We start from the raw sequence: 26,880 nt of genomic DNA on the forward strand, positions 1-26,880 counted from the left end.
ACACTCGACTGCTCCCTGGGGACAGCAGAGAGCAGACTGGCCCTGGATCCCAAACCTGCAGAACAGGACACAGAACTAGAGACCGTCTCCCCAGCCCCCTGGTGTCTGCATGGAGGACGGCTGCCAATTTGGCTAGCTGGATCGGAGCCTCAGAGGTGGCCAAAACTTGCCTGAGGTCACATAAGAGTCCCACTCCCCGCCCTACCCGTGGCTCTTTTCAGTGACCCTGAGGCCTTGGTACCCATATCTGCCTGTCTGGATCTCTCTTCTGATTTTTATTCATGGATGAGCAAGCACGTGGTGTTCACAGTCCAGAACTGTGAACCGAGGCTGCCCAGCGTGAGGTCTGGATTAATTACCAGCCAAACCGTACTGGGTTTTCAACACTGATTTTAACTCTGGGCAGGAAACCTGGAATCTCTGCTGTTGATGGTTATTTGAAACAAATGAATTCCCCAGGCCTCACACATCCTCGAAAGCCTGGCTTCCTCCGAAGGCTCTGTGTTCAGTTGTTCAGATCAGGCACTTGGTGCCTCCTCCTTTACTCCTTCGGGATAGACGGGATAGTTACTATTGAACCCATTGTAAAGGGGAGCAGTGGAGAACAGGCGGGCTGAAAGGTTCGAACAAAGTCTCCAGCTCCCAAGTGGCAAAACCTGGATTTGAACAAAGGCCAGCACCTGGTTTAGTCAGTCGGCTCGGCTGCCTCCCTTCCTGTGTGAAGGAAAGGGAGGTGAAGCCAGACAGGGGCTCCCTGAATGCCATGTTGCAGGATTAGGCCATTCTCTTATTTGGAAATGGGAAGCCGTTAAAAGCTGTTGATCAGGGGAGTGCCTTGGGAAGGTGAATCAGGCTTTGTGGAGGCCGGGAGAGGGGAGAGGGTAGAGGCAGGGAGACAAATGAAGGGGCTGTTGCAGGTTCCCAAGGAGCAGTGGTGAAAGGCTGGGCCAGGCTGTGACCACTGAAATAGATGAGACATTTGCGTGACAATTTACCAAGCACTGTGTTACACATTTACTGTCTCACAGTGAGGAGGGTATTGTTTTATAGGCACTTGCCTAAACCTAGCTGGTAAATGGCAGCACTGGGATTTGAACCCAGGCCTGTCTGATGCTTATGCCCTTTGTGCTATACTACCTCTCTGTGGTGCAAAGATGTTTGGTGTGACCTTGGACAAGTCCCTTCTCGGCTCTGGCCCTGCAGAGAACTTGGCTGAACTCGGAGATCTGTTGCTGTTTTATTTTATCAAACATTTGCCTGAGCCCTGGGGACAGAGAAATGACATATCCTGTTAGTTCCTTTGAGGAGACTATAGTCTGGTGGGAGAGACAGGCTTCTAAGCAGACAATTCCATGAATAATACAGTGGTCTTTATAGTAGAGAGGAAGAGGAAAACGTGGCCCAAATTGGGAGAGTGATCAGAGAAGGTTTCCTGGAGGAGGTGACACCCTAAGTTAGCTGAGTAATAAAAGATGAGAGCTTCAAAGACGGAGCAATAGCAGCCGCAAAGTCCTGGAATGCCCAAAGCACAGGAGTTCCTCAGGCAGGGACCTGGGGGAGCCCCTCTTCTCAGCCACGGCAGAGCTCTTGCATAGTTCTGTTGAATGAATGCTTGAATCCGTTCTCTCATACCATTTGGCACTGATGCTGTCTTGCTTTCCTTTCAGGGTCCCCCTGGGCTGCCTGGGCTCCCTGGACCCCCCGGTGCACGGGGGCCTCGGGTAAGTGATCACACACCATCCTTGGAGCTCTGGTTGGCTTTCTGGCCTGCATGCCCCTGAAGTCCCAGCTTTGTTGTGTGCCCTAAAGGTGCCCCTCTCTGGCACTCATTTTCCACTTGGTCCAGTGGAGTGGACTTAGGGTTCTTAGGGGCAATGCTGTGGTCAGACAGGGCATGGGACAGTGATGAGCTCTTTTAGGGTGTCAGTTGCCCATTGTAGGTATGACTCTTGCAGCCTGGGATGGAGGGGGCGTTTCTGCAGACCACATCCCCTAAGCTGATGGGCTTTGGGGCTGGTCCAGGAAAAAGGCTGACTTGGAAGAATATGACCCTTGCATTCACCTTCCCATATCTGCAGGACCACCCTGGGGTAGGGACCCTGACTGAGGCGACTGGATGGGCCAGGCCAGGGAATAGGTGAGCTCTCAGTGCTGAGAGGTCCAACCAGAGACTGGAGGATGGCTTGTCAGGGCTGAGGGGGCTGACAGGAGCTAGCCTGAGCCTCTGAGTGAAAAACAGCTCCTTATGTGCCTGGCATGTCACTCACTGCCACCTTATTCGATGCCCTCTTCCCCAGAACCCCATGGGTCAGTATGATCATTCTCATTTTAGGGATGGAGAGACAAAGCATCTCATAAATGGAAGAGCTAGGACTGGAACCCATGGTCTTAACCACATGCTGCGACCCCTCCCTCTTAGAGGGAAATCTGCCCCCTTCCCAAGAGGACTCAGACCCATGGCACCTGGCATCTGTGCCTAAGCTGAATCAGCCTTTCCCACGCTGGGTGCCTGGTGAGGGCCTGGCAGAGATAGCTGCCTGGGGCGTATTTTTAGCTCTGAGCCCCGTGGATGGTTCTGGTTATGCAATTACTCAAGCCCTAGTTCTGTGTAGACCTGGCCCCGTGCTCCTGGGCCCAGGGTTCTGGAATCTGCTGTCAGCAGCAGCGCTTCCTCCTGGATTTGGAGTCTCCATGGAGCACATGCCCAGAGTTTAGGACCACAGAGATGTCATGGACACTGCTGGCCTTGACCAGGATGAGGCCCTGTGGCCTAACATTCTAGGCTCAGACTGTCTGTCCCTGCACCCCCCTCCTCCCCGCCCCATTCCTGAGCCCTCCAGCCTCTGAACCATTGCTCAGGCTGTCCCGTCGGCCTGGCACACCCTCTTCTGTAAACTCATTCTCCGTCCATGGCTCAGAACAAATGCCAACTCCTTTTCTGATGCCCATCCCTTCTTGGAGCTCCCGCTGCACTGTATCTGGCCCTCTGGATGGCACAGATCACTTTCTAAAACTCATATCAACTGCTGAACTGCATATGCGTGATCTCACTCCATCTTCCCTGCCACCCTGGGAAATAAGTTCCAATAGTATCCACGTTTTACAGGTGAGGAAACTGAGGCTCACAAAGGTTCGGTTACTTCGGATAGAGTCAAACATAATGTAAATGCCAGAGCCGGGATTTAACCCAGACAGTCTGATTCCAGAGCTTATAGTCTTAACCATGTACGTGCTAATTTTCTATCTATTCAGCTGAGCCGCTCTGGGCCAGAGACAGGCTCTGCTTGTTTTCTTACACGATACTTTGCAGAGGGCCCTGCATGCAGCAGGTGCTGGGCAAATGATTGCTGATGAGTTCTAGTCTGAGTGTCAAGAACCTTTACACAGAGAAGTCATGTGATTTTCGCCAAGTCCTTTCCCTTCTCTGGGCCTTAGTTTCCCCATCTGTAAAACCAGGGCTCACAGTAGGGCGTTCCTAAGGTTCCTCCCAGCTCTGAAATTCCACAAGTGAGTTGAATGACTCTCCTGACATCCTTCTATCTCTCTGTTTGCTGCAGCCTGCACCCCTCCCCCCGCCATCCTGTTGCTAGACTGGAAATTCCATAGATCACAAAATTCCAAAGATAATAGAATGCTGGGATTAAGCAATCCCAGCCCCTCTGCACAGATGGTGGCTCTGGGGCTTAGGGAGGGGTGCGGCCTCATCTGAGGTCACTGGCATGCCCCTTCTCACCTTCACATACTCCTGTAGCCCATCAGCCTATCAAGGGAGGGACACTGGGAAATCCCTGGGCCCTGCCCCCACCCGCCTTACTGAGCTGCAGCATTTATAGAATCGGTTTGCTTGGCTACCACTCAACTATGTGCTTCATTTCACTGCAAGGCAGTGGTTGGAGAGGGGTGGGGAGGTGGGGGCAGGGAAGCAGGGAGCCCCCACCTTCATGAGCTGCAGATGGGGTAGTTGAGTGCTCCAGCCCACCATCTTTGGAGGTGCTAGGGGCACGACCATGGAGAAGTGACCACCCTTGACCTTGCATAGCCCACGCTGGGTTCAGTCATTGATAGGACAGACGGGAGACGGAGGCTGGGGGTGGGAAGGCTCAGGAGTGGCTTCAGGTCTTGACACTTCCCAGTTATAGCCCTGTGCCAGCAGACAGTGTTGGGTGGGATGCTGGGAGGGTCTGGAGGGCTGACGGTTTTAGTGGGAGGGTCACTCGTAATACTGTTATAAATACTCCAGGCTTGGTGAGCTTCTGAACACTGTACTTTCTAGATGTTTTCAGAGAAGGGGAGGGTTCCAGTTCAGGCATCGAGGAAGAAGGAAGTGCCTTGGCTGGAATGTGACAGGCTACAGCTGGGAAGTTGGCCTCGGAGAGGGAGGAAGGCAGCAAGTTCATACACTGCCCGCCAGATGGGTCAAGAGGGGCCAGGGACAAGAGCAGCGTAGCTGGAGGCTGGTGTGGTGGGGACACCGTGAGAACTTTTGAAGTGCTTCTCCCTACCCCAATGTCCCAGATTATGCCTACTGGACAAGGACTCTCAGGAATTACCCAACTCTTGGGGCTTTATTATTGGGCTGCAAGGCTGTAGTCCAGGGCCCTTGCTGGAGAAAGTGGACATAATAGGGCCCAGCTGTTGTAGCAAATTTGGGTATGGCCTGGGAAAATCCAGTACTGTGAATAAGCCCTGGACTTGAAGCCAACAGGCCTGATTCCGGCCCTCGCTTGGTCGTATTTTCCTGTGTGGTGTTGGCCAAGACTCTGTGACTCTCTGGGCCATGATTTCCCAGCTGTCCCATGGACCCTGGAGGACACTGTAAGCTTGGAGCCTGTAGAAATCCAGTGGAACCCTCTGACTATGTGTAGTGGCCACAGGAGGGCTGTGTCTTCTGTCCAGAGAGGCCAAGCATCCCCTTCATTGAACACTCAACTCCGAAGGCTCATACAGCAGTCCAGCTGGAGTCTGAATGGTGGAAGATTTCCCAGAGGAGGTGGCATTTGAGCCAGGTCTTGAAGGATGGGTTGGGTTTCAGCTGGAGGGGATGGATGGGATAGGCATGCCAGATGATCAGAACAGCATGGCAAAGGCAGTGAGTCGAGAAAGTACCGGGGCGGAATGGGGACGCAAACAGCTGAGTGTGCTTTGAGCCCGAGGAAGTCAGCTGGGAAGGGCTGATGTGGCCAGCTGGAAAGAGTGTAAAATGGTGGTCAGTTCAGCTGTTAGGGCCTTGCACTCTGGAGTCATATCTGAAGTTGAGATGTAGCTCTGCCTCTGAGCAGCTGGGTGACCTGATAAAGTTATAAACCTCTGAGCACCAACTTTCTCATCTTCAAAACAGGCAGAGTGATAGCACCTATCTCATGGGTTAATGGATAAAATGAAGTAATGAGTGGAAAGTGCTTAGCACAGGGTCAGCCATCCGGGGGTTCCTCCCTAAAAAGAGGGCCACCATCACAACATTGCTCAGGCTTGGCGAAGGGTGAAGACCCAGCGGGCAGAAAGAACCTGCTGCACTCGGTAGGAAGTGGAATGGCCCCTATTTTCTCTCACTTCCGTGTTTCTTTTTCCTTTCAGGGGTCTCCCGGGCCTCATGGAAATCCAGGCCTACCGGGCCCTCCTGGAGCCAAAGTGAGTATTTTCTGTGGGATCTGGAGATTGGGCCATGGAGTGGGTGCTGAAATTAGGGCCGCATCTAGGGTGCTTTCTAGGGGTTCCTGGTGGGAGGTCCTTAGGGTCATTGCAGAGAATGCATACCAGGCCACAGGTACTCTCAGAGAACCTCCTGAGAGCCAGGCCTTGTGCCAGATTTGGCACACAGTGGGGAGTTAGGAATTTACTTCTGGTTGGGAGAGACTAGGGAGGAAGGACAGCGAGCCCTCAAAGGGAGTAGGAGGAAAGGTCATTCGGTGCTGGAGAGGGAGGGCCTTGAATGTCTGGTAGTGATGTGAGGCCCTAAGATGTACCCTGGGGATGCACGTCCACTTTTGAGCTATGGAGGGGTGTTTTGTCTCCTTTTCCTCAAAGCTTAGTAGTCTTATTTATTTTTCCTGCTTTATTGCATTGGTCAGAACTTCTAAACACATGAAATAGTACGGTAGTAGTGATTGTAAGAAGGCCTGTGACTTTTCAGAGGATGTTTCAGGGCTGGGGCCAGATCTTTTCACCCTTCAGCCCTACCTGTGAGACAGGATCTCAACGTAGTTCTCATTTCCACTATGTGTGTAGCATTTGTGGTTTACAATATACCTTCCCATCCATCTTCTAGTTGTACAAGGCTTCGTTAACTAGTCCAAACAGCCTACTGTTCCCTATGCAGAAAGGAAAAGTGCTTTGCCCAAGATCTCACAGGCTCATGGGCTGGAGAGCTGGGTTTGGCAACCAGGTTCTTGGCCTCAGCAGGGTGTAAACAATTAATTAAAGTTTATATAGTCCTTATATCTCTTACTGGGGGATTTGCAGGACTATGACTGGGGAGCTAAGTAGCCTTTTCCATCTCAGAAGTCACACTTTCACCTGACCAAGTTGCCTAGAGCGTTTCCTGAGCTTTAACTTCATTGGCTCCCCTCCTTGTCTTCCTCCAGCCTTGCTTAGCTGTAACTCTTATTAGGGATTTACCCACAGTTCTCCTCAACTTTCTCCTGGACTCTACTTGTTATCTGCAGTACATTGAAATGTAAAGAGCTTGGGCTCTGAAACCCGACAGCCTGAGTATAAATCCGTTTACTAATTGTATGGCCTTAGACAAGTTACTTATCTTCTCTGTGCCTTAGTTTCCTCACATGTGAAATGGGGGTAGTGATAGTTGCTAGCTCATAGATTTCTTTGTCAAGAGCTTAGACACACACCCAGTAAATGCTAGGCTTACTATTATCATTACTCGTCTTTCTGGATTCCCACTCAAGAGCTTCCCGTGGGCAAGCCCTGTATTATGTCCTATAGGCTCACCAGAGTTGGCTCATAGTAGGTGGTCCCTAAGGGTCTGTACTTGTGGATGTTACCCTCAGGCCAGGGTTACAGCTCAAGCACTGTGCTGCTGCTGAGAATGCAGAGAGAATCCTGTAAATAACTAAAATGCCCAGGTAAGAACCCCAGGCAGGAGAGCAAGCTCATCATCTCTTTGGGGCTCAGTTTCCCATTTTATAAAATGACAGAATAGGATATGTAGAGGCCCACGCCAGAGATTTTTAAGCCCTGCTCCTTTACCCGCTGTAGACTGAGGTGGGCAAGGGCAGGGCGGGGAGAGCTGCTGTCCTTTTTTGGCCATTGGAATCCTGGGTAGGCCTTGCACCATGGACATAAAAGGCAGTGGAGCTGGGCTCATGAACAGCAGAGGGTGGGAGAGTGTTGGGGGTGGGGTGGGGGTGGGGAGCAGCCGTAGTGTGAGATCCCAGAGAGAGGGTACTGCAGAAGTGACTGGAGGGGCCCAGGTGAACAGAGAGTTGGGGTCCCAGCAGGGAAAGGGCTGCCCTTCAGCCTGGGGCAGCTGGAGGGTGTGAGACAAGTACCTGGCTTCCCATTTGTAAGCAAGAGTTGTAAACTCAGACAGATGCGGAACGAGTCAGACCTGGGAAGACCTTGCCTCTTACCTGCATGTCACCCCAGGCTGTGACTCAGCCTCTCTGCACCCTGGGTTTGGCGCTGAGTTGCATCAAGTGGGTATTAAGGAGACTAACAGAATAGCAGCATAGAGGGGACCTGGCACAGTACTGAGCATGAAGTGAGGGGACAGTGGAAGGCTGCTTCCTTCCCTCTGTAAAGCCCTGTCCAGTTCAGAATGCATTGCTTTCTTGTGAAGAGTGACTGAGTCAGGATTTGGAAGGTTTGGGTTCTGATGAAATAAAGAACCAAATGGGAATTAATTGAAGTTGGCCAAACCACCCCTCCCATGTGTTACATTCATTATTTCACTGGCTCCTTACCAAGAAACCTGGAAAGCTGGTGTGTGTGTGTGCCTATGTACAAGTCCTTGCATGTGTGTGCACCTGTGTGCATGTGTATGTGCAGGAACATATGTGGATGTGTGATCCTTGTGCCTGTGCCTGTGTGTATGTGTATATATACCCATGTGCATGCGCCTGTTCATGAGTATGCAAGTGCCATGTCCTGTGTGCATGCACATATGTGCATGTGTGAGCATGTGCGTGCACATGTGCACATGCCTGTATACAGCCGTGCGCATGCATATGCATGCGTGTATGTGCCCATGTGCGTGTGCACACCCATGTGTGTGCATGCCTATGTGTGTGTGCTGCACAGCCCCCACTTTAAAGATGAGGAAACAGGGCCCAGAGAAGTGAAATGCTTGCCTAAGGTCCGATTGTGAGTCCCTGGCTTCACCCCAGGACTTCTGACTCAGGGTTCAGCTAGGAGAGGGAGCGTGGGAGTGAGATTGAGGAACAAGGAGCAGGGGCTCTTGGAAGGTGACATCAGGGTGGATCGACTTTCCAAAAGGCTTTTTCCTGAGTAATTGAACCAGGTTGGGCCAAACGAGCAGGCCCACAGCCAGGGACACGCTTTCCAGCCCTGCAGGAGATGCAGCTGGTGCCTGTCTGTGGGCCCTTTCTCTGAGCCCCATGCTCCTAGGAGCTAGAACCTTTGCAGTGGGGACACTCCCAAATGCTAGGCACAAAAGGTGCTTGTTGCTCACTGAGGACCCACTACTTGTCGGTTTTCCTTGATTTTAATGCCTGTTCTAACTCATCTTCAGGTTCTAGTCTCAGCTCTGCCAATGCCTCATCCTAGGGCCTTGGAGAGTCTTTTCTCTTCTCTCCTGGCCTCAGTTTTCCCTCATATGTTACGGGAGTAATAACACTTCTCCTGCCCATGTCACTGGGTTATTGTTAGACTCGAGTGAGGTGAGGAATTTTGCAAACTCTTGAGTGGCTATTCACAGACTCAAGTGGGTGTTACTGCACTGATCCTGCATAAGTAGAATGAGGAGGTGAGCATACTGGGAATTGAAAAGAACTGGGTGCACCTCTTGTATGTGTCTCTTAGAAGCTCTCTGAGAGCCCCTGGAGGCAGTCCTAGCAGGTTGCATCACCTGTATGTGGGCCCAGACAGGGGAGGACACATTCCAGCTGCATCCTGAACGTTTATGATTTGGCTAATGATGACTGCAGAATGGTTTTCTAGATTGGAGTGATGGACGGCCTGAGCAAGGTCCTGGCAGCTGGGACGTGCAGAGCATGGCTGAGCAATGAGCTGACTCTGGAAGGGTCAGAGGGGACCCTGTCTGTGTGTTTGGCTGGCACAAGGAAAGTCAAGCCTGGGCAGGATGGCTGGGACCAGATGACCAAAGATGTGGGACACCAAAGGAGGGGTTTGGACTTAGTCATCATGCAATCAGTGGGGAGCTATGGAAGGTATTAGAGCCTGGAGTAAGGGAGCTATGTGAGTGGGGATGAATGGGAGGGTACTGAAGTGTGGGACAGGGCTTAGAGCAGTTGGTGGGGAGACCTCCTCTCTAGAGGACTCAGCAGCCAAAGCGGAATTGTTTTTGTTTCAGGGACAGAAAGGGGACCCGGGGCTCTCACCAGGAAAGGCCCATGATGGGACAAAGGTAGGTTTCCAGGGACCCCAAAGCTCAGGAAAACAGGGGAGGGGACAGTAGGGAAACGCTCTTGGGGAGCCCTCTTGGGTTGCTGCTTGCCAAAGGCAGGGAAGTGAAAAGGCTGGGAAGATGAGCGCTGGTTTGTTTTTTTTTCCTTGAAGTCCTTCTGCCTTTCCCACAGCAAACCCAAAGCCATTTCCTGCTGTCTTCTGGGTTGCAACCAATAAAACCCACAGAAGATTTTGTCTAAGGACAGTCTTGGTGAATGTCCTTTTGCCTAATGCTCTGCATGGCTTTCTGTAGGTCCTGCTCTATGACCCTTGGCCTCCAGAAGCTTCTTGGTAGCACATGCCCAGGAAGCTTCCAAAAAACATTCGAAGTCCCCTCTGAGGTTTACATGTATGTAAATTTCTAGGGGGTGGGAAGGGAATGGGCCAGAGGTTCAAGGCTCTCTAACTCTGAAGGGCTATGAGATCAGTTTCTCCCATGGAAGGGAAAGCACTTAGTCCGGAGGATTGCGTTCTTCCCTGAAGCGTCCACCCCGTAAACTAATCAAGGGGTCTGGAAGGAGTGTCGAACATTTGGGAACAGGAGAACCAAGAACTCCAAGTAACATGCCCCAGCATCTCAGACCTCCATGTCCTGGAAGGAATGCTTCAGTCTGTCTGGCTTCCTCTGGACTCAGCTTAAGAGTCCACCTGACTGGCAGACCACTGCTTCTCAACCCAGTCTCCTAGACACAGACAGGTCATTCCTTTACATCCTTACCAATAAGTTTTTTCACTCATTACCTTGGGTGTAAATGTTCATATACACTCCTCATAAACCAGGGCAGATGAGCCTAGATTGCAGATGAGGAAACAGAGGCCCCAGAGCTGGGTGGTTTGCTAGAGATCACACAGCTGGCCAACTGCAGAGCAGGATTGGTACCCGGCTTCTAATGGAATCCAGGGGCCCAGGCTTTTCTCTTGCTCCTGGGTTGTCTGTTCTCAGGTCTCATGGTGGTAGCAGAAATGCCTCCTACTGGTGACCATCATGCCCAGCAAGGATGAAGAACGCAGAGAGAGAGCTGATTGGAATGGAACAGATGAATTATTGTACATGCCCCTGGAGCAGTGGTTTTCAAACAATGGTTCTCAAATAGTTAGCAGCAGGACCCATTTCCCAAATGATATCCTATACCGAAGTCCAATATAGAAAATAGATCAAAAGGGGAGACTGGGTTAAGTGGGGAGAGACTGGGTACCCTCCCCACTCAGCTGCCCTCATCCCGCCCAGAGGCCCTATCTCCTCTGAGGCCTCTGGGCCTCCATGAATCCTTCCCCCAGCTCACCCCCTTGTCTCTGTTTTGCAGGGCGACATGGGCTTGCCTGGACTCCCTGGGAATTCAGGACCTCTTGGACGAAAGGTACACCTCGGTTTTGAAGCTTTGCCCTGTTCAGGTGGCTTCTTAGCAAGCGGGGTCATCTGGCAAGAGCTCTGTAAGCCGCTACCCCCCCACCCCTGTCCGCCTCTCCCTCGCCCCAGCCCAGCTCCCTTGGGCACAGGGAACATTGGCAGGAGGTGAGAGAGGTATGTGAGGGTCTCTGCTCACCTGGGGTGGGCAGTACCATGGCTTGGAATAGGTCCCCCCAACCATGGTTAACAGGGTATGACAGGAAGTGACCCTGGCTCGCTGTCCTTCCTTTAGGGGTCCCGCTGCTCCTGGGAGGCCTTCCTGAGGAGTACATGGGTGGTGGAAGGAATGTTGGCAGGGCCAGACGGGCCTGCGTTAGCCTGGCTCCACCTCCAGCCCGCCGAGTAGAGTTGGGCCTGCGTATTTCGTCCCACAGCCTCAGCTTCCTCCCACCTGGGATGGAGACAATAACCCCCTTCCCTTGACCCACTACTGCCTGGGGCTGCCAGCCCACAGCAGAGAAATTGGGAGAGTGGGCTCTGGGTTCAGTCAGACCTAGGTTCTACCCCCAGCTCCACCGTTCCCTAGCTGTGTGACCTTGGGCAAGTCTAGACCCTCTCTGAGTCTAACACCTGTCCCTCCCTGGTATGCTGCAGGGGACAGAAAATGCCCTGTAAAGGCACTAAGTTCTCTGTACCTTCTGAGCTATTGTCTTGCCGCCCCCACCCCCATCCCCACTTCAGCCAAGTTTCGGGGTGGGGTTACTTCTTTAAAGGCCCTCGGGGGGAAAGTCTGTCTTTTTCCTAGGTGGTGGGTCTCTGGATTACTGTTCCCCTGGATTTCTCCCCAGCTTCCCAGCCAGGGTCCCTCATCCTTCCGACTCACCTTTAGTTGTGCCCACTTCAGGAAGCCCCCCTGGAACTGCAGCCTTTAGACCCGAAGCCTCCACTCTGTTCAAGGACCCGTAGCCCATCCTAGCCTAGTTATTTTACCCTGCGTCCAGCTCACCAACCAGGCTGTGCAAATGCGGTCTGTCACCTTCCCTACTGAGCCTAGCACAGGGCCTGCACGTAGCAGGTGGCCAGGAAACAGGGGGAGGACAATGCAGGCTAAGACTCAACTGCTTCTCACAGGGAAATCTCCCATTGCTGATGGGTTTTCCAGTAGATGCATCCACGTAGGTCTCCATGTCTTAAGCTTCTACCCTGGCTCCCAGCTGTGGCCACAGCTTCTGTCTCTCTGGGCCATCTGGTTCTCATCTGGACAGCTGTGGAGACTCTTGGCTCCACCTTGACCTTGCTCTGAGGGTCCCCATGGCACAGGGACTTGGAGCATTGGGTCCCCCTCCTCCCCTTCTCTACACCGGAGCCTGTGGCTGGCTGTGAGCTGGGGAAACAGGGAATTTTCTGGCTCAGAGAACACCCAGGGACTCCCTCTCCCCACTCACTTCCCCTCTGGGCTCCAGCACTTTCTGATGGATGAGGTGTGAGTGGAAAGTCTCCTTCCAGTCCTGGCTCATAAAGCAGCTGGTGGTGGTCTCACTCTGCATGGTGGTGGGCGTCTAGCAGAGGTGGCGGGAGATGGGAAAACAGACTGGACCGGCTCCTGCCTGGGTTCCAGGGCTCCCTGCTTATGGCCGATGTCCAGGGAGGCCAACCAGGATGGACCAGCTCACTTGAGCAGCGAGGGCTGTCTTTTGTAAATTAAGGAAGAGCCTCCGTGTGGCTGGAAGCCGATTTGGCAAAGCCGTTTACACCTTCCGGTACCCCCTCAGGCTGGCCCTGTTAAACGTGAGGAACTTGGTCTGTGGCAACCCGGCGTCACCTGCTCACGGAGAGCAGTGGGCAGGGTGTGGGGAAGCTCCGGTCCCTGATGGTGGGGAAGCAGGACCGACAGGGTGGGCAGCTGCCTGTAATCATCATTGTTTGTAAGCAAGCATTTTTGGTGGCAGCAGTGGCTGCTTCGCCCTGGTCCTGTTGGGTGGCCTTTCTGCCTCATCTCAGGTGGGACACCTTGGGACAAAGGGGACAGCAGTAGGTGAAAGGTGACGTTGGCATAATCCTAGTCACTCCGTTACTCAACAGAATGGACAGAACGTCTGCTAGGTGCCAGGCACTGCGCCGAATCAATAGGCAGAATTCCTGTCTCTCCCCCGAGACCTTTTATTCTTGTGGGGGCAGACAGACAATAGGAAGAAAAACAGCAAAAAGGTGAGACGCGTGAGGAGATGGAAGGGGCTATGGGCCAAAACAGGCAGAGAAAGGAGTTTGGGGGTCGGGGGCAGAGCTCCCCCATTGAATAGTGTCGCAAGTTAGAGGCGGCCTAAGGAGTTCCTGTTCCTCATCACACTGCTTCCTCCCAATAGCTTCCTGGAGGCAGGGCAGTCTTGTGGCACTTTACAACGGAGAAAGTCAAGGCCCCAGTAGGTCTCATTCGTGTACTCATTCATTCATTCTGCCAGTTAGTCATTCAGCAGACATGTACCTGAGTCCCAGGTCCTGTGCCAGCAATGGTGTTAAATGCAGCTGAGATCACTGAGGGGCATGGAGGAGGGTGCGGTCTCAGGTGCCCGGCCCCACACGGCTTTAGAACCAGCTGGGGAGCTTGCCCCCCCCCACCCCCCCCCACCCCCCGCAGGGATCCTAGTTCCATTGGTCTGAGTGGGACCCTGGCACAAGATTCTCATGTGCATCCAAGACTCAGAGCCGGTGGTTTAACAGAAATGCCTTTCAGGGTCCCTAAGTGGCAGAGCTGGGATTTAAACCTAGGTCTCTGTCCCTCAGGCTCTTTTTCTCTCCACTATGCCGAATGATACCGCTTCTCAAATAAGAGCAGGCCCATCAAGTGAAAAAGAGGCTCCCCACCTGAGGCTTGTTCCTCTGCATCCACCTGCAATGCTCGCTGAGGAGCTTCGCTGAGCCGATTCCCTGAGGGCTCGATAGGTGCAGAGATGAGGCCAGACGGACCTGGATGGAAGCCAGCTCTGCTTCACAGAGTGCTTGGGAGGGTTCAGTGAGCTATTACGTCCCCAGGACCTAACACAGGGTGGGCGCATGGGAGGCACTACATATATATTTGGTCAAGGAATGAATGAATGATCATGGTGATCTTAAAGGAGAAGTGCTGAAGGCCTTGCCTGCCTGCCCATCAGTCATCTTGCTTAGTTACCGGTTCACCACGCTCCACTGGCCAGGAAGTTCATCATCTGCACCTTGGGAGGGCAGAGTCCTATGCTGTCCCTAGTCTGACCCTCCTCCTTTCTCTCTTGTAGATCAGTGCTTCTCAACCGGGGTGATTCGGTGCCGCAGGGAATAGTCAGCCATGTCTGAGAGGTTTTTGGTTGTCACAATGGGGAGGGAGTTGCTAGTAGCTTCTAAGAGTAGAAGTCCAAGATGCTGTTTCTGTCCTCCAGTGCAGAGGACTGCTGTCCCCACCCCAAAGCTATCCAGTCCACAGGGCGGCAGTGCTAAGGCTGAGCAACTGCGATGCAGAAATCCTCACTCCACCCAACCCTACAGGCCCTTCGCTCCTCGTTCCTCCTGCGCCTTCCTGCAACCCTCACGCTTCCCAGAGCCCTGCCCGTGACCCCTGAGTTGGCCACCATCTGTGAGAAGCTGTAATAAAATGGGAGGGCAGAGAGGGCCACCTGGGATTGTTTGGGGGAGCATGCCGGAGGCTGCCTGAAGCGGTCTCTTACCTTGCTGCAGCACGACCTGCTGCACCTGGGTATAGCACCCCCAGTTCCTTGCAGAGCCCCTTTGGAGAACCTTCCCCAGGCTCCCCTGCTGTGGAGCTGCTCCAGGCTGCTGGGGCCCATGCCCACTGCCATTTCTGAGGCCCAGTTCCCTTCTGCTCTCCAAGCTGGCTCCTCCTTCAAACCTCAGTTTACAATGCCGCCTGCTCCTATGGGGCTGTCTACACTGTCCGAGCACTCAGGGCTTCTTCGTTGTTCCACTTAGTACATTCTTAATACCCATAACCGCTTCTACAAGATGCGGAGTGAGTTTGTTCTGTTCTCCAGTGTATCCCTAGTGCCTAACACGGGGTCTGGCTGATTTTGTGGCTCAGCAAACCTTTGTTGAATGAATGAGCCACACAGAAATTGTACCTTCCTGCGCTGATGTCCCGAGTACTTGCTGAGCAGAGTTTGGTGTCGGATACCTGGCTGCGCTGTGAGGGACTCTGCTTTTGGAAAAGGCACACATTCAGAATTCTGTTATTTCTGTGCCAATAGGATGCTTTGAGAGACCGGCTGGGGAAATGAAGGTCTAGGAGGGGAAAGACTTGCCCAGTATCATGTAATGGGTCACGCTGCCTTTTGGCATGTTTCTTCCTTGCTGATCCTTTCTGTTAAGTGGGGCTCTCTGGCCTGTTGACTGTCCTGTGTGGCGTGTGTGCTGCAAAGTGGTAGGGACGTCTCATGGAGCACTAAGCAAGTACGGTGAGTTCCATTTTACTGCAAGAGAAGCCATGGCCTCCTACAGGCTGAGGTGGAGCCTGGGTGAACATGTTGGTCCCCAGGACCCCTGGGCAAGGACAGGACCTCCCTTCTTTCTCTGCCCAAAGCCCAAATAGCATCCCAGCCGGCAGGGAGACTGTCTGCAGCAACAGTGAGGTGATGTCTGGTTTCTCCTTGTGCATTGTAAGCAATGATTAATCTGGCTCCCAAACCAAAATATAGACTGAGCTCTATTATAAACACGGGTCCTGTGAAGACCCGCCTGCTGGGCAGCTGGAAGCTCCTTGCAAACTCCATGGTCCCTGGAGCTGTGCTGAAGCATCTGCTCTTTCCTGGTGCCAGTCAGACACTGATCACACATGGAGAAATCAGCGCCCGTGGGCCCACCTTGTGGTCAGTGCCTGCCCCATAATTGCTGGGGATCTGGAGAAGATAATGGTTTAGATTTTGTTGCAGGTCCTGGGGCCCTGTCATTTGAAGCTCTTTGGCTGGCCTCTGCTTGGTAAACACTGTTAAGGTACTTCCAGGAAGCAGAGAAACCTCCCACCCACCCCACCTCCACACCATGGCTATGCTCTGTCTGCTGCTCCTGTCCAGCTAGGAGAAAGGAGTATTCATGGTGATGTTCAAGGTCCTTCAGGATCCACTGATTGGGACAGACCTAGGAATCGTGGCCTTCTGAACAAAGCACAGCACAGCCGGTCTAGAGTCTGGGGAATGGTCCAGGCTTCGCTATAACTTGCTAAGTAATTTTAGGCAAGCCTCAGTCTCAATCTGTCCAATGAGAAAGGAAGTTGTCAAGCTGATGGCTTAGGTCCCTTACAACTCCAGAATTCTGTCACCAACCTCTGCCCCTATAACGCTGCAGTGATCTGCATGCTCTGTCTTGGGGAGGTGGGTCTATAAGGAATCTTTCTCTGGGTGACCCTGTGGCTCTTCTAAGTGGGCATCAGGCCTCTGTATGTATGTAGGGATTAGGGCCACAGCCTAGCACTGTCTTTAGGAAGCTGTGTAGCCTCAGGAAAGTCACTTTACCTCTCTGAGCCTTAGTTTCCTCATCTGGCAAGTGTGCCCAGTAATTCCTACCTCCAGGAATGATGACAGGGAATTAATGAGCTGATGTATTTAATTAAGGCTTTGGTGCTGAGCCAGGCCTAGGGCAGGCCATGGTTCATACTCCTGATGTTCATTGGTTTCCTTAAGCTGCGTCCTGAGTAAAGGGTTTACTTGAAATCTCCTGGGATTTCACTGGTCCCAGTTCTCTGCTAAAGCACTGGTTTCCAGAAGGTTTCTCTGTGCCTGCTGAGGAAGTCCAAGGAGCCAGTGACACTCAGGCTCCCTAGTCACCTTTCACGCTTCTCTTGGGATCCCTGCCCTGTTATTGCATTGGGTCTTTGCAGCAACCCCTCAAGACAGGCAGAGAATGGAAGAGTGAAGCTCAGAGAGGGCCGTCGCGTGCGCCAAGTCACACAGCCTAGAGCTCAAGGCTTGATTCAAAGTCTTTGCTTTCTCTTCCTTTTCTGCAAGCTCCAAGAGGAGAAAGATGATAATAATGGTGATTATATGATCATATCATTACACCTCCCTGCTCAAAAGCCTGCATGGTTTCCCACCATATTACCAGCCCACATGGGCTGGCTTCCTGCTTCTTCCTCGGCCACCGCCACCCCTCCACCTTTCACCCTTCACCGTTCTGCTCCAGTCACAGGGACCGCATTCTTTCTTGAACTCACCCGAGAGTGATCTTGCCTCAGGGCTTTTGCACCTGCTGTTCCCGCTGCCAGGAATGCCTTTCCCCAGAGAACCAGCCCCATGTCCAACCCTCTCACCCCACTCATCTCCTCAGAGTGGGCTTCCCTGCCTGCCCACCTGCAGCCACGCCCTCCCAGCTCTGTCACTCTCTGTCCGCTAGCTCTGCTCTCTTTTCTTTTCTTTTTTAAAATTTATTTATTGTTTTTCTATTACAGTGGTCCCACTTTTTCCCCCATTGCTCCCCCTCCATCTCACCCACTGCTTCTCCCACAGCCAATCCTCACCCCGTTGTCCATGTCCATGGGTCATTTATACTAGTTCCTCTGCTCACTTTTCTTCAAGGCACTGGTCACTATCCCACATTCTCTCTTTTTAAAGTTTATTTTCCATTATGGCCTAAAAACCCCATGAAAGTCACCATCATAACCATGTTTAAGTGTAATTTCAGTTGTGTTAACTATATTCACAGTGTTGTGCAGTGATCTCCAGAACTCTTGCAAACCAGAAACTCGACACCCACAAAAACAACCACTCCCCATTCTTTCTTCCCCTAGACATTAGCCTTTATATTTACTTGTTTTTATATTTCCTTAATTGGACTGTAAACTCCACTGAGGTAAAGGATTTTGTCTTCCTGTTCATCCCATGTGCAGAATGGTGCTGGCGCATAAAAGTTCAGTCAATGCTGAATGAATGAATGAAACATAGGAAGATCATGATGATGACAGCAGCCAGTCTTCACAGGGCCCTAGAATTTAATGCTAGACACTGCCAAGTGCTTGACACACATTATACCATGCAACCCATGAGCCAGCCACCTGCCATATCCCCAGTTTCCAGAAGTGGAAACCAGGGCTCAGAGAGGTGACATCGGTGGCCCCAGGTCACGCAGCCAGTCCACAGGGAAGCAGGAGAGGAACCCAGAGCAATCTAAACCAAGGGATCTTAACCATGCTGCATGCCCACCACTGGCTATGGTCTGTGCCTCAGTTTGCCCACTGGGGAAAAGAGAGCACGCCCATGTCTTAGAATCTCACCCAGCCATGTTGAATCCATCTCATGGTCCCCGACTGAGATGCAATCATATTGTTGTATAGTCTGAGGCATGAGTAGGTGCAGAAGGAATGCTTGTAAACTCCTCAAACTTCCTGGGTCAAACTGACTCTGCTGTTTATAATTAAGAGTCCTACCTCTTGGGGGTTTGTGGGGGTGCTCTGTACATGTCTGGGATGTCTGCAGGGTTCTCCATGTGGCCTCAGGTGTCAGACGGACACTGTGGGGAGTATGAACCTGCTGGTCCTTAGCAGTGCAACTCGGGGTGAGTGGCTTCAGTTCTCTGAGGCTCAGAGATGATAATCCCTACTCACCCCTCGTCTGGCTGTTGTAGGGGCTAGAGGAAGTCATGCAGGTGTCCCGAGGAAACAACCATGAGGGGTCTGCCAGCATCGTATGTGTGCGCGTGCACTCTAGCGTCTTGTGTAGCACCTCTAGATCTTAAATGCAGGAGCTGAAGAGGATGCAGAGTTCAAACTCACTCATGTGAGGCCCAGAGAAAGAAGGGTGGTAACCACTCAGAGTGGCCCAGTAAGTCAGGGAGCCCATGGCTCCCTGTGTGAGGGGCTCCAATGGAGATCAGTGCTACCATCCTTTCTGACATGGAAACCCCCTGCGCGGTCTTAGTTCACAACAGCGCTAAGCTGATGGAAGCCTGGTATCTGGGGTTTCCTTTCAGAGAGCTCCCAACTCTTCTAAAATGACTGAGGGGGTCACCCCAGTGTCATCTGAAAACACACACTCATTTTGATCCTCTTGACTTAGAGGCCTCGCCTTGAACCGTGGTAGTTGGACCATGGGGCCAGAGAGTCAGGGTTGGAGCTGGGATGTTGCCGGATTCCTTCTCCATTGGGCATTTGGGCGGCCTCTGTCCCATTGGAATAGTTGCTGGGGCCAGTGAGAGGAAGGCAGGCAGCTATTTTGTGAATATATTTGGCCAGTATGCGTGAGATCTTTTCCAGGAGGGGGTTCCTGAGAAGGAGCAGGTCCTGACAGAAGGTTCCAGAATCACAGGGTGGTTGGGCATATCCTAGACCTTGAAGTCCAAATCAGTCCACCCACCCATTGAGAACGTCCTCTACCCTGACTTCTGATAGTCTCACCCTCTTTCTGGACTTGGGAAGAATAGTTAGGGCACAACATCAGTCTGTCCCAGTTGCTGTATGTCAGTTAAGCTCACAAACTGTGCCTGAGGAGTAAACAGTCCCTCTGAGGCTTCTGGGCCAGAACCATTCGTAGGAGAGAGGAAACCATAGGCACCGGCTCACCCTGATGTGCACGTACCCATTCGGCAAGTATTTATTAAACATGTTCTACATCCTTACTGTGGTGCATACGGTGCTGAAAAGGCAGGCAGGGAGGCTGGGCCTCTGTGCTCCATGGGCCCACATGTATCTGGCTGACCTGATGTGATTTCTTCCCTGACAGGGATTCAAGGGCTATCCTGGACCGGCGGGGCACCCCGGAGAACAGGTGAGGACCACGACCTCAGCCCCCCCACCCCCCTGCTTGCTCTCCTGCATTCCAGCCCCTGCCTGTCCTTGGCCTCCTCCCCGGGCCCTGCTCCATGAGCGAGCCTAGAGCCAGGCGGCTGTGCCTCCCATCCTGCTGGGGCCCCCACCCCACCCCACCTCTCCCCCAGCCAGATCTGCCCGAAAAAGCTGGAGTCCACGCCGGCCTGGCATTGGCATGAGCTGCTCCACTCCAGTGAGAGCCATGAATAGCTGGCCTGTCCCGGGCAATGTTAGGGGATATTATACACACCGCCACGGGGTTTGCAGGAATTTTGGCTGCCCTGGCCCAAATCAAACAGCAGCGGCTGCCAGCGTGGGAGAGCCGGCCAGGTCTCCGCAGTGCGCAGTGCGTTCTTGTTCCTGGGCTGCCAGCACAGGCAGTTTTGTCCCCCTGAGCTGGTCTGACCGGTTTCACAGAGGGGTGGGCTTGGGGGCCCAGCAGGCCGGTGGCTTCCCCTTCCTCCCATTTCATCTCACATTCCGGCCCTTCTCTTTGTCCATTGTGAGCCCCAGCCCCCCACTGCCCCACAGACCTGGGGCTGGGCAGGGTCTCTTCTCGCCTCATGTTTCTCTCTGTTCCTTTGCAGGGACAGCTGGGACCTGAGGGCAGCCCAGGGGCCAAAGGTTACCCTGGCAGGCAGGTGCAGTATATGGCTTCTGGAAGCTCTGTGGCCATGGTGGTGTGGAGATGGCCACGGTGCCCCCAGGCAGAGGGAGGTGGTGGGCTGGGGGCCAAGGGGCTGCACCTGCTGGGTGGGCCCAGAAGAAAGGGATGTTCAGGGGGGTGGAACCAGGCAGCGGGGCAAGGATGCTCAGTACGAGAACAGAAGAAAGGAGTCATGGTGTGGGGGGTGGGGCTCCAGAGGATCCTCCCCCCAGTCTCTCCTTGACCCACCTCCCTGAGATTCTGGGGTGGCTGGGTCTCTGTGTGAAGACTGTGAGTCTAACTCATTCCCACTCTACAGAGGGAGGAGCTGAGGCCCAAAGGAGACAGGAGTCGCCCTGGGTTGTTGGCAACAAGTAGAACGTCTCCATATGTCCTTGCCCCTGTCTTTTATGTTTCAGGGGTTACCTGGACCAATAGGAGACCCTGGCCCCAAAGGCAGCCGGGTAAGTGGGCCTTGGCAAGTGCCATACAGGTGGGGCCCTGAGGGGCATTACCTGTCCTTCCAGGGTGCCTGAGAGAGATCAGGGCTGGAAGGCCTCCACCCATTGTCTTTTGGGGGGCTGGGGTTGTGACCCTCCCACTTGAGTGCTTCTTGGAGAACAGAGGGACAGCAGGAAGGCCTGGTGATGGGGGAGTCTTGAGCCAAGGCCGGGAAGACAGGGCAGCAAAGGGTCTGCTGGGGGCTCAGCCACAGTCCAGCTGCTACAGTCAGGCATTTGCCAGCCTTGTCCCCCAGCACAACCAAGGTGATGGGAACCAAAGCCAAGCCACTTTGTGTGTCATTGGAGTCCTCAGAGGCCTCTCTCCTGCTCTTGATTGAGGGCATGGGACCACCCTTTTGGGAAGCCAAGGTGTCTGATGGCTGAATGCTGCCTAGGCCTAGAGCCTGATAAAACATCAGCTGTCCCCCTCTTTCAAGGGTGAGCCAACCTTGAGTAGCCAGCTGCCTCAGTTGGCCTATCTTTATACTATAATGGGAGTGGTGTCCATCCTACCTATAGCGTGGTTATGGAGATACCAGGTATTTGGAACAAGTAATGCTGAGGAGGGACCACCAGGTGGGGGCTCCCAGGTGAGCTCTGGGGCAGTAGAGAAGGTTCTGGGGAATTGAATGGAAGTACGATAAACGGGGTTTGGAAGGCTATGAGTTGATCTGGTGGAATCCTTTCCAAGAAACCAGGCTTGCGGTGGAGACCCAATGGCCCTAGTTTGCACTGCACAGCTACGATGGAGCTAAGATGAGGACTCAGGGGTCCTGAGAATTGGGCTTGCTGCCTCTCAAAGAACACTCAGCAAATGGGGCTCACAGTTTGCCGTCAGGCTAGGTCTATGTGACATGCCATCGACTCCTGAGCCAAAGCTATTTATGGCCACAGTCTTGGCCCTAATCCCAGGAACTAGCAGGCAGCTGTTAGGAGAGCATCTGGAAGGTAGGCAAGGGGGTGGGTGGGCAAGTTCCCCAGGCCATCATGGTGATGATGATGATGGTGGTGGTGAAGGAGGTGATATGCAGGGGCCGAGGAGGCTCCTGTCCTAAGATGTTGTGCCTCCCTTAATCTAGCTGTTCCCAGAAGCTGTGACCCCAGAGGGTCCTTCTGAACCAGGGAGGTCTTCGCAGTTCTGCCACAGGGTCCCTGATCTGCCCGGGGCACAGGAGGAATGACAGGCTACGGGGGCTGCTTGATGTTTGCCATGCTGGAGGCATCTTGAGGCCGCATGTGGATTGAGAGGTGGCCTGGCCCAGCTCACCCCTCTCTAGGGTCATAGGGCCCTGAGAAGCCGGGGTGACCAGGGCCATTCCAGCTGTCCTCCCAACCTTGCCATCACTGGCTTCATATTTATGAAGTGGGTAGAGTGCACACTTCGGGCTCAGGGCGACTGGCTTTGAGACCTGCTCTGCCATTAACCATCTGTGGGATCTTAGGCAAGTTACTGGACCTCTCTGAGCCCATTTTCTTACCTGTACATCTGGGTTTATTATAAGCTTCGCTTGGAAGGATCACCAACTGTCCCTTGTTAAGATGCTGGATATTGTCATGCTGGGTGCTAAGAGGCAGGCTTTGTGACCCCTTGACCTTTTAGGGGAGGACAGATGGTTGTAAGCCTGCGTCGTTGCCTGTTTGTGGGAGACAGTGAAGTGGAGTGGTTAGGAACCTGGCCCGGGACTCCAATGACTTGAATCCAAATGACAGTTCTACCACATTCTAGCTATATGACCCTGGGTGAGTCACTTCACCTCTCTGGCCCTAAATGTTCCCACCTCTATGGCGGGGCTGACAAATAATACCTACTTCCTGGGCATGTAGTGAGGACACAGTAAGTACACTAATGCGTGCAAAGTACTGAGAACTGGGCTTGGCACTTAGACTGCACTCAGTAAATGTTAGCTTTTGTTACAGTTCTTCTTAAGTATTCCACCAACATCTAGAAAGTGCAGGTAGTGATGGGAGCCATGGACTAGGTCATAGGTTTTGAGAAGTTGCCAGGCTAATGAGGACATGAAACGTGGATATAGATCATGAAGATGCAGTGGAGAGAGTGGTAAATCCTATGAACTGAGGTGCAAAGATGGTGCTGGGGCGGAGGGAGGAGATTGCCTCTGGCTTCAGGGGCATCCGGGTTGCTTGCCAGAAGAGAAAGCATTAGAGCTGAGCTTGGAAGGAGTTGCTCTGCCATGTTGGGGGTGGGAGGCATGTGCCTGGTGGGGGGCACAGTGTGAATAAAGGCTGGGAGGCAGAAACTCACGTGCATTCTAGGGTGGTGGACTCTGCCCCTGGCCAGTTATATCCCTTTATCTGCACAGCTTTAGTCTGTCCAGTGAGGGGATGACGGCCAGTCTGCAGGGTCCTTGGGAAGGATGAATGCGGGGGTGCACATGTGCCTGGCAGGATGCCAGCAGTCTGGGCTGGCAGCTGCTGCTGCTACTGCCGGCATTCAGGTGCCCAGGGGTGGGTGTGAGCCTCGAGGCCAGAGGTGAATGGGAGCCCTGAGAAGCCATGGGTGCCTCCCAGCGTCCCCGGGGTGTGGGAGGGACCTGGTGCCACTCTAGCATCTAACCCAGTTGAGAGCTTCCTTCCTGCAGGTCCTGGAGCCCCGGCTCGGGGCGGGCCTCCCGCTGAGAGTGCCCGTGCCCTTCCCTGGTGTGAGGGTATGTGCCTTTGGACTACATCGTGGGAGCCAGCACCATGCAGTCCATGGGCATATACACTTGCCTCAAGGCCTGTCTCGTCGAGGAGCTGCCGGAGCCACCACTGCCACCAACGAGGAAGAGGAGCCGGAGTGTGGGAGGGCAGCGAGGGGGCTGGGGTGGGTCGGGCCAGCCACACCCCGCCACGTGGCCCCTCTGACCCCCCACCTGCTCTTTCCTAGGGCTACATTGGACTCCCAGGGCTCTTCGGCCTGCCAGGGTCCGATGGAGAGCGAGTGAGTATGCTTTTTCTGTTTACCTCTTACCCATTGCACCCACCCCCACTGCCGGGTGCAGTCCCTCCTAGATGCCTGCCCTGGAGTTAAATAGGAGCCCACTAAGGGGACAAGCCGTGTCAGATGCCTGCAGACACAGGGAACAGGGTGCAAAGTCAGGAACGTAGGATACCGTGGCAGGTTTAACCATCAATATAGCCCAAAGACTGAGTGTGAGGCGGAAAGTCAGGGAGATGAGGCTGGAGGGAGAGCCTGGGCCCAATTCTATGCTACTCAGAGGCCGAGGTCAGGGAGGGGACTCTGTTCTGAGAGCACGAGGTGCTTCCGAAGGGCTTTCAGCAAATGAGAAATGGGACCATTTTATATTTCAGATCAAGAAACTGTAAACTGTGGCCTGTGGGTCAGATCCTGCCAGTTGTCTGGTTTTGTAAAGTTTTATTGAACACAGCCGTGCCCGTTTGATTATGCATCATCTACAGTTGCTTTTGCTCTCAGTACAGAGTTGAGTAATTATGACAGCGGCTGTATGGCCCATGGGCCTCTGGACTTTCCTCTCTGTCCCCTCCCTGCCGGAGCCCATATTTGGGAGCTCAAAAGTAACCTCATCACCAAGCTAGGTATAGAGAATCTTAGGAAAGCAGAAGGACTTATTGAGCACCAGATGAATACCAGGAACACTGGGTACTTTGGGCGGCATCTCCCCAGTTCAGGTCCATGCAGATCCTGCCTCTATGGAGTATAAGGACCATCCATCCATCTGCTGTGCACATAACTGGCACCTACTGTGCATGTGGCCTGGAGGCTAGGCCCTCTGCGATGTCCTCCTCTTATGGGTGCTCTGGGGCTGGTTGGCCCCTATTGGAATCCTCTCCTGACTTCTTCCCTGTCTCTTCCTCTACAGGGCCTGCCTGGTGTTCCTGGCAAGAGGGGCAAGATGGGTAGGCCGGTAAAGATTTTCCGTGTCTATTACGCAGACTCTATGGGGGAACTTGACCTCCCACTAGCCACACTGCCCTGTCTACCTGTGACCTGGGCATCCTCTGCTTGCTTCTCTGCTCCACCATCGCTCTGCTTTGAGTGTGTGGGCCATCACGTGGGGCTGTCTGGGCCTCTTGTCCTGCTTCCTGGCTGGGGCTGGGGTTCCGATGGGCTCTGCGCTGGAGCCCGTCTGTGTCTGTGCACCCATTGCTCTGCCATGCAGCTCTGTGTTGGGGCTGGGGGTTCTGCTGTCTGGGTCATTAATGTCTGTGCTGGGGACCTGCACAGACTGGGGGATCTTGCCTAGGCCAGGTGTTGGTGCTCCTAACTCAAAGAACAGCTAGTCTTTGTGTTGTTTCAGTGCCACCAGTTTCACCTGTGCATGCACAAAGACAGAGGGCACTGGGGTAATGGGCAGGCCCACAGCAGGCTCAGCAGTAGCACCCACTCTGCCAGCTTTGCCCATGACTCTCCATTGTGGTAGGAAATTGTCTTTCTTCTTGTCTCGGCATCTGTGGGGCAGGAAGGAAAAGCCAAGGCCTAGAGAGATTAAGTCATTTGCCCGAGGTTTCACACTGAGTCAACAGTAGATCTAAAACTCTAATTTGGTTTGTCCCCAGGGCATCTGATCTCAGTGATGGTTCAGGTTCACTGGTCAGAGATAATATTGTAAAAGTGGATTTCCTAGGATTTTTTTTCAAGGAAAAGTCATTTATTCCAATGCTTTCACATTCACTCGGGGAAACCGAGGCTCCGAGAGGAAGGGTGGTCTGTCCAGGGTCCCACTGCCAGGCTGAGGAAGATGCAGGACTATAACTGAGGCATTGTCCTTCCAGGCCCTGTCCCCGTTGGTGCCTTAAAGCTCCCTGCCTCTGCCCTGCAGGTTTGCGCCAGGACTCGGAGCCACCCTCAGCTCTGGGTCTGGGCCTCCCTTTGCTTGTGGTTGAAGGACAAGGGACTGTGGGGACTTAGAACTTGAGAATAAGCTGGGAGGGAACCAGGAGCATTCACAAGCGTCCAGAAAGTAGTTGTCTGTGATTCTGGGGCTGACTGCATGTTCACAGGCACCCACATTGCCTCTTGCTGTATATAGACCTGGGCCCTCTGGGGAAACAAAGAAAAGCAAGATCCAGGTCCTGGCTGCAAGGAACTGACAGAGGAGGCACCTCACTCTCAGACCTAGACCCCTCTGTGCCCTGCAATCTAACATCTGACACCTGGATCTGGGCAAGGAGCAGCTCCTGCTGCTTCTGGCTTCAGGCAAGGACCTGGAGTCTACAAGGGCTGGCATTTGGATCTTTTCCTCAAGCCAGGTGACCTCGGGCCAGGAGACTAATTCATTATTCTTTCATTCATTCATTCGTTTGTTCATTTGTTTGTTCCTTCAATGAATATTGATTTATCACTATGGGCCAGACACTGTGTGTGGTGCTGAGCAGTGAACAAGACAGTTCCCATTCTCATGGGCAGGCGGACAGACAGACAGAATGGTTGTATGAGGGAATGAAGAAGGCATGACTGATTGCCAGACGGTGCTGTGTATTAAGATGGAGTAGGGCGGGGGATGGTGAGGACTTGGGGTACGGGCTGTTGAATAAGTTGGTTCGGGAAGTCCTCCTCACTTTTTTGAGAAGCCTGAGTGAGGGGAGAATGGGAAGCCCCGTGACTCTCTAGGGAAGAGCATTCCAGGTCAAGGCCATCTCCAGAGCCACCCATGAGGGGATTTGCTCCGACTCCATCCTGGGAGCCTCACAGAGGGCCAGGCATTGCCAGTTTACAGATGAGGAGATAGATCAGTGAAGGACATGGCCCAGCTCTTGTGGCTCCTGAAGGTCAGGGCTAGGTTAGAAGGCAGCTGCCAGAGTGTCCCTCTCGTCCCGGAGTGCAGCCGTTTAGAACATGGGTTGTGGCATCTCCGGAGCAAGGAGGAAGCAGGACTTGTGAAAGCCGGGCACGCCATGGCTTCTTCACTGGCCGCCTCCAGGAGCATCAGCAGGGCCAGGTTTCAGCTGTCCTCTCCCACCCCTCCTCTACAGCTTCCCCACCTCCCCTTTGCTACGTCCAGCGCCCCCTTCATCTGCCTAC

The 26,880-nt window shown here is 53.4% G+C and overlaps 1 protein-coding gene across 1 annotated transcript in view; it reads left to right on the top strand.

Annotated features, from left to right (window-relative positions):
• COL27A1 (collagen type XXVII alpha 1 chain) overlaps window positions 1-26,880 on the top strand; it is a 126,080-nt gene that overhangs the window by 16,422 nt on the left and 82,778 nt on the right. The window contains exons 4-12 of the mRNA XM_090274618.1: window positions 1,668-1,721; window positions 5,575-5,628; window positions 9,509-9,562; window positions 10,908-10,961; window positions 19,642-19,686; window positions 20,315-20,368; window positions 20,793-20,837; window positions 23,764-23,817; window positions 24,719-24,763. Coding sequence (XP_090130744.1) covers window positions 1,668-1,721; window positions 5,575-5,628; window positions 9,509-9,562; window positions 10,908-10,961; window positions 19,642-19,686; window positions 20,315-20,368; window positions 20,793-20,837; window positions 23,764-23,817; window positions 24,719-24,763 — 459 coding nt within the window. The remainder of the gene's footprint in view (window positions 1-1,667; window positions 1,722-5,574; window positions 5,629-9,508; window positions 9,563-10,907; window positions 10,962-19,641; window positions 19,687-20,314; window positions 20,369-20,792; window positions 20,838-23,763; window positions 23,818-24,718; window positions 24,764-26,880) is intronic.

This window comes from Furipterus horrens, unplaced genomic scaffold, assembly GCF_987537825.1.
Source record: "Furipterus horrens unplaced genomic scaffold, mFurHor1.1.pri manual_scaffold_4, whole genome shotgun sequence".
Lineage (NCBI taxonomy): Eukaryota > Metazoa > Chordata > Mammalia > Chiroptera > Furipteridae > Furipterus > Furipterus horrens.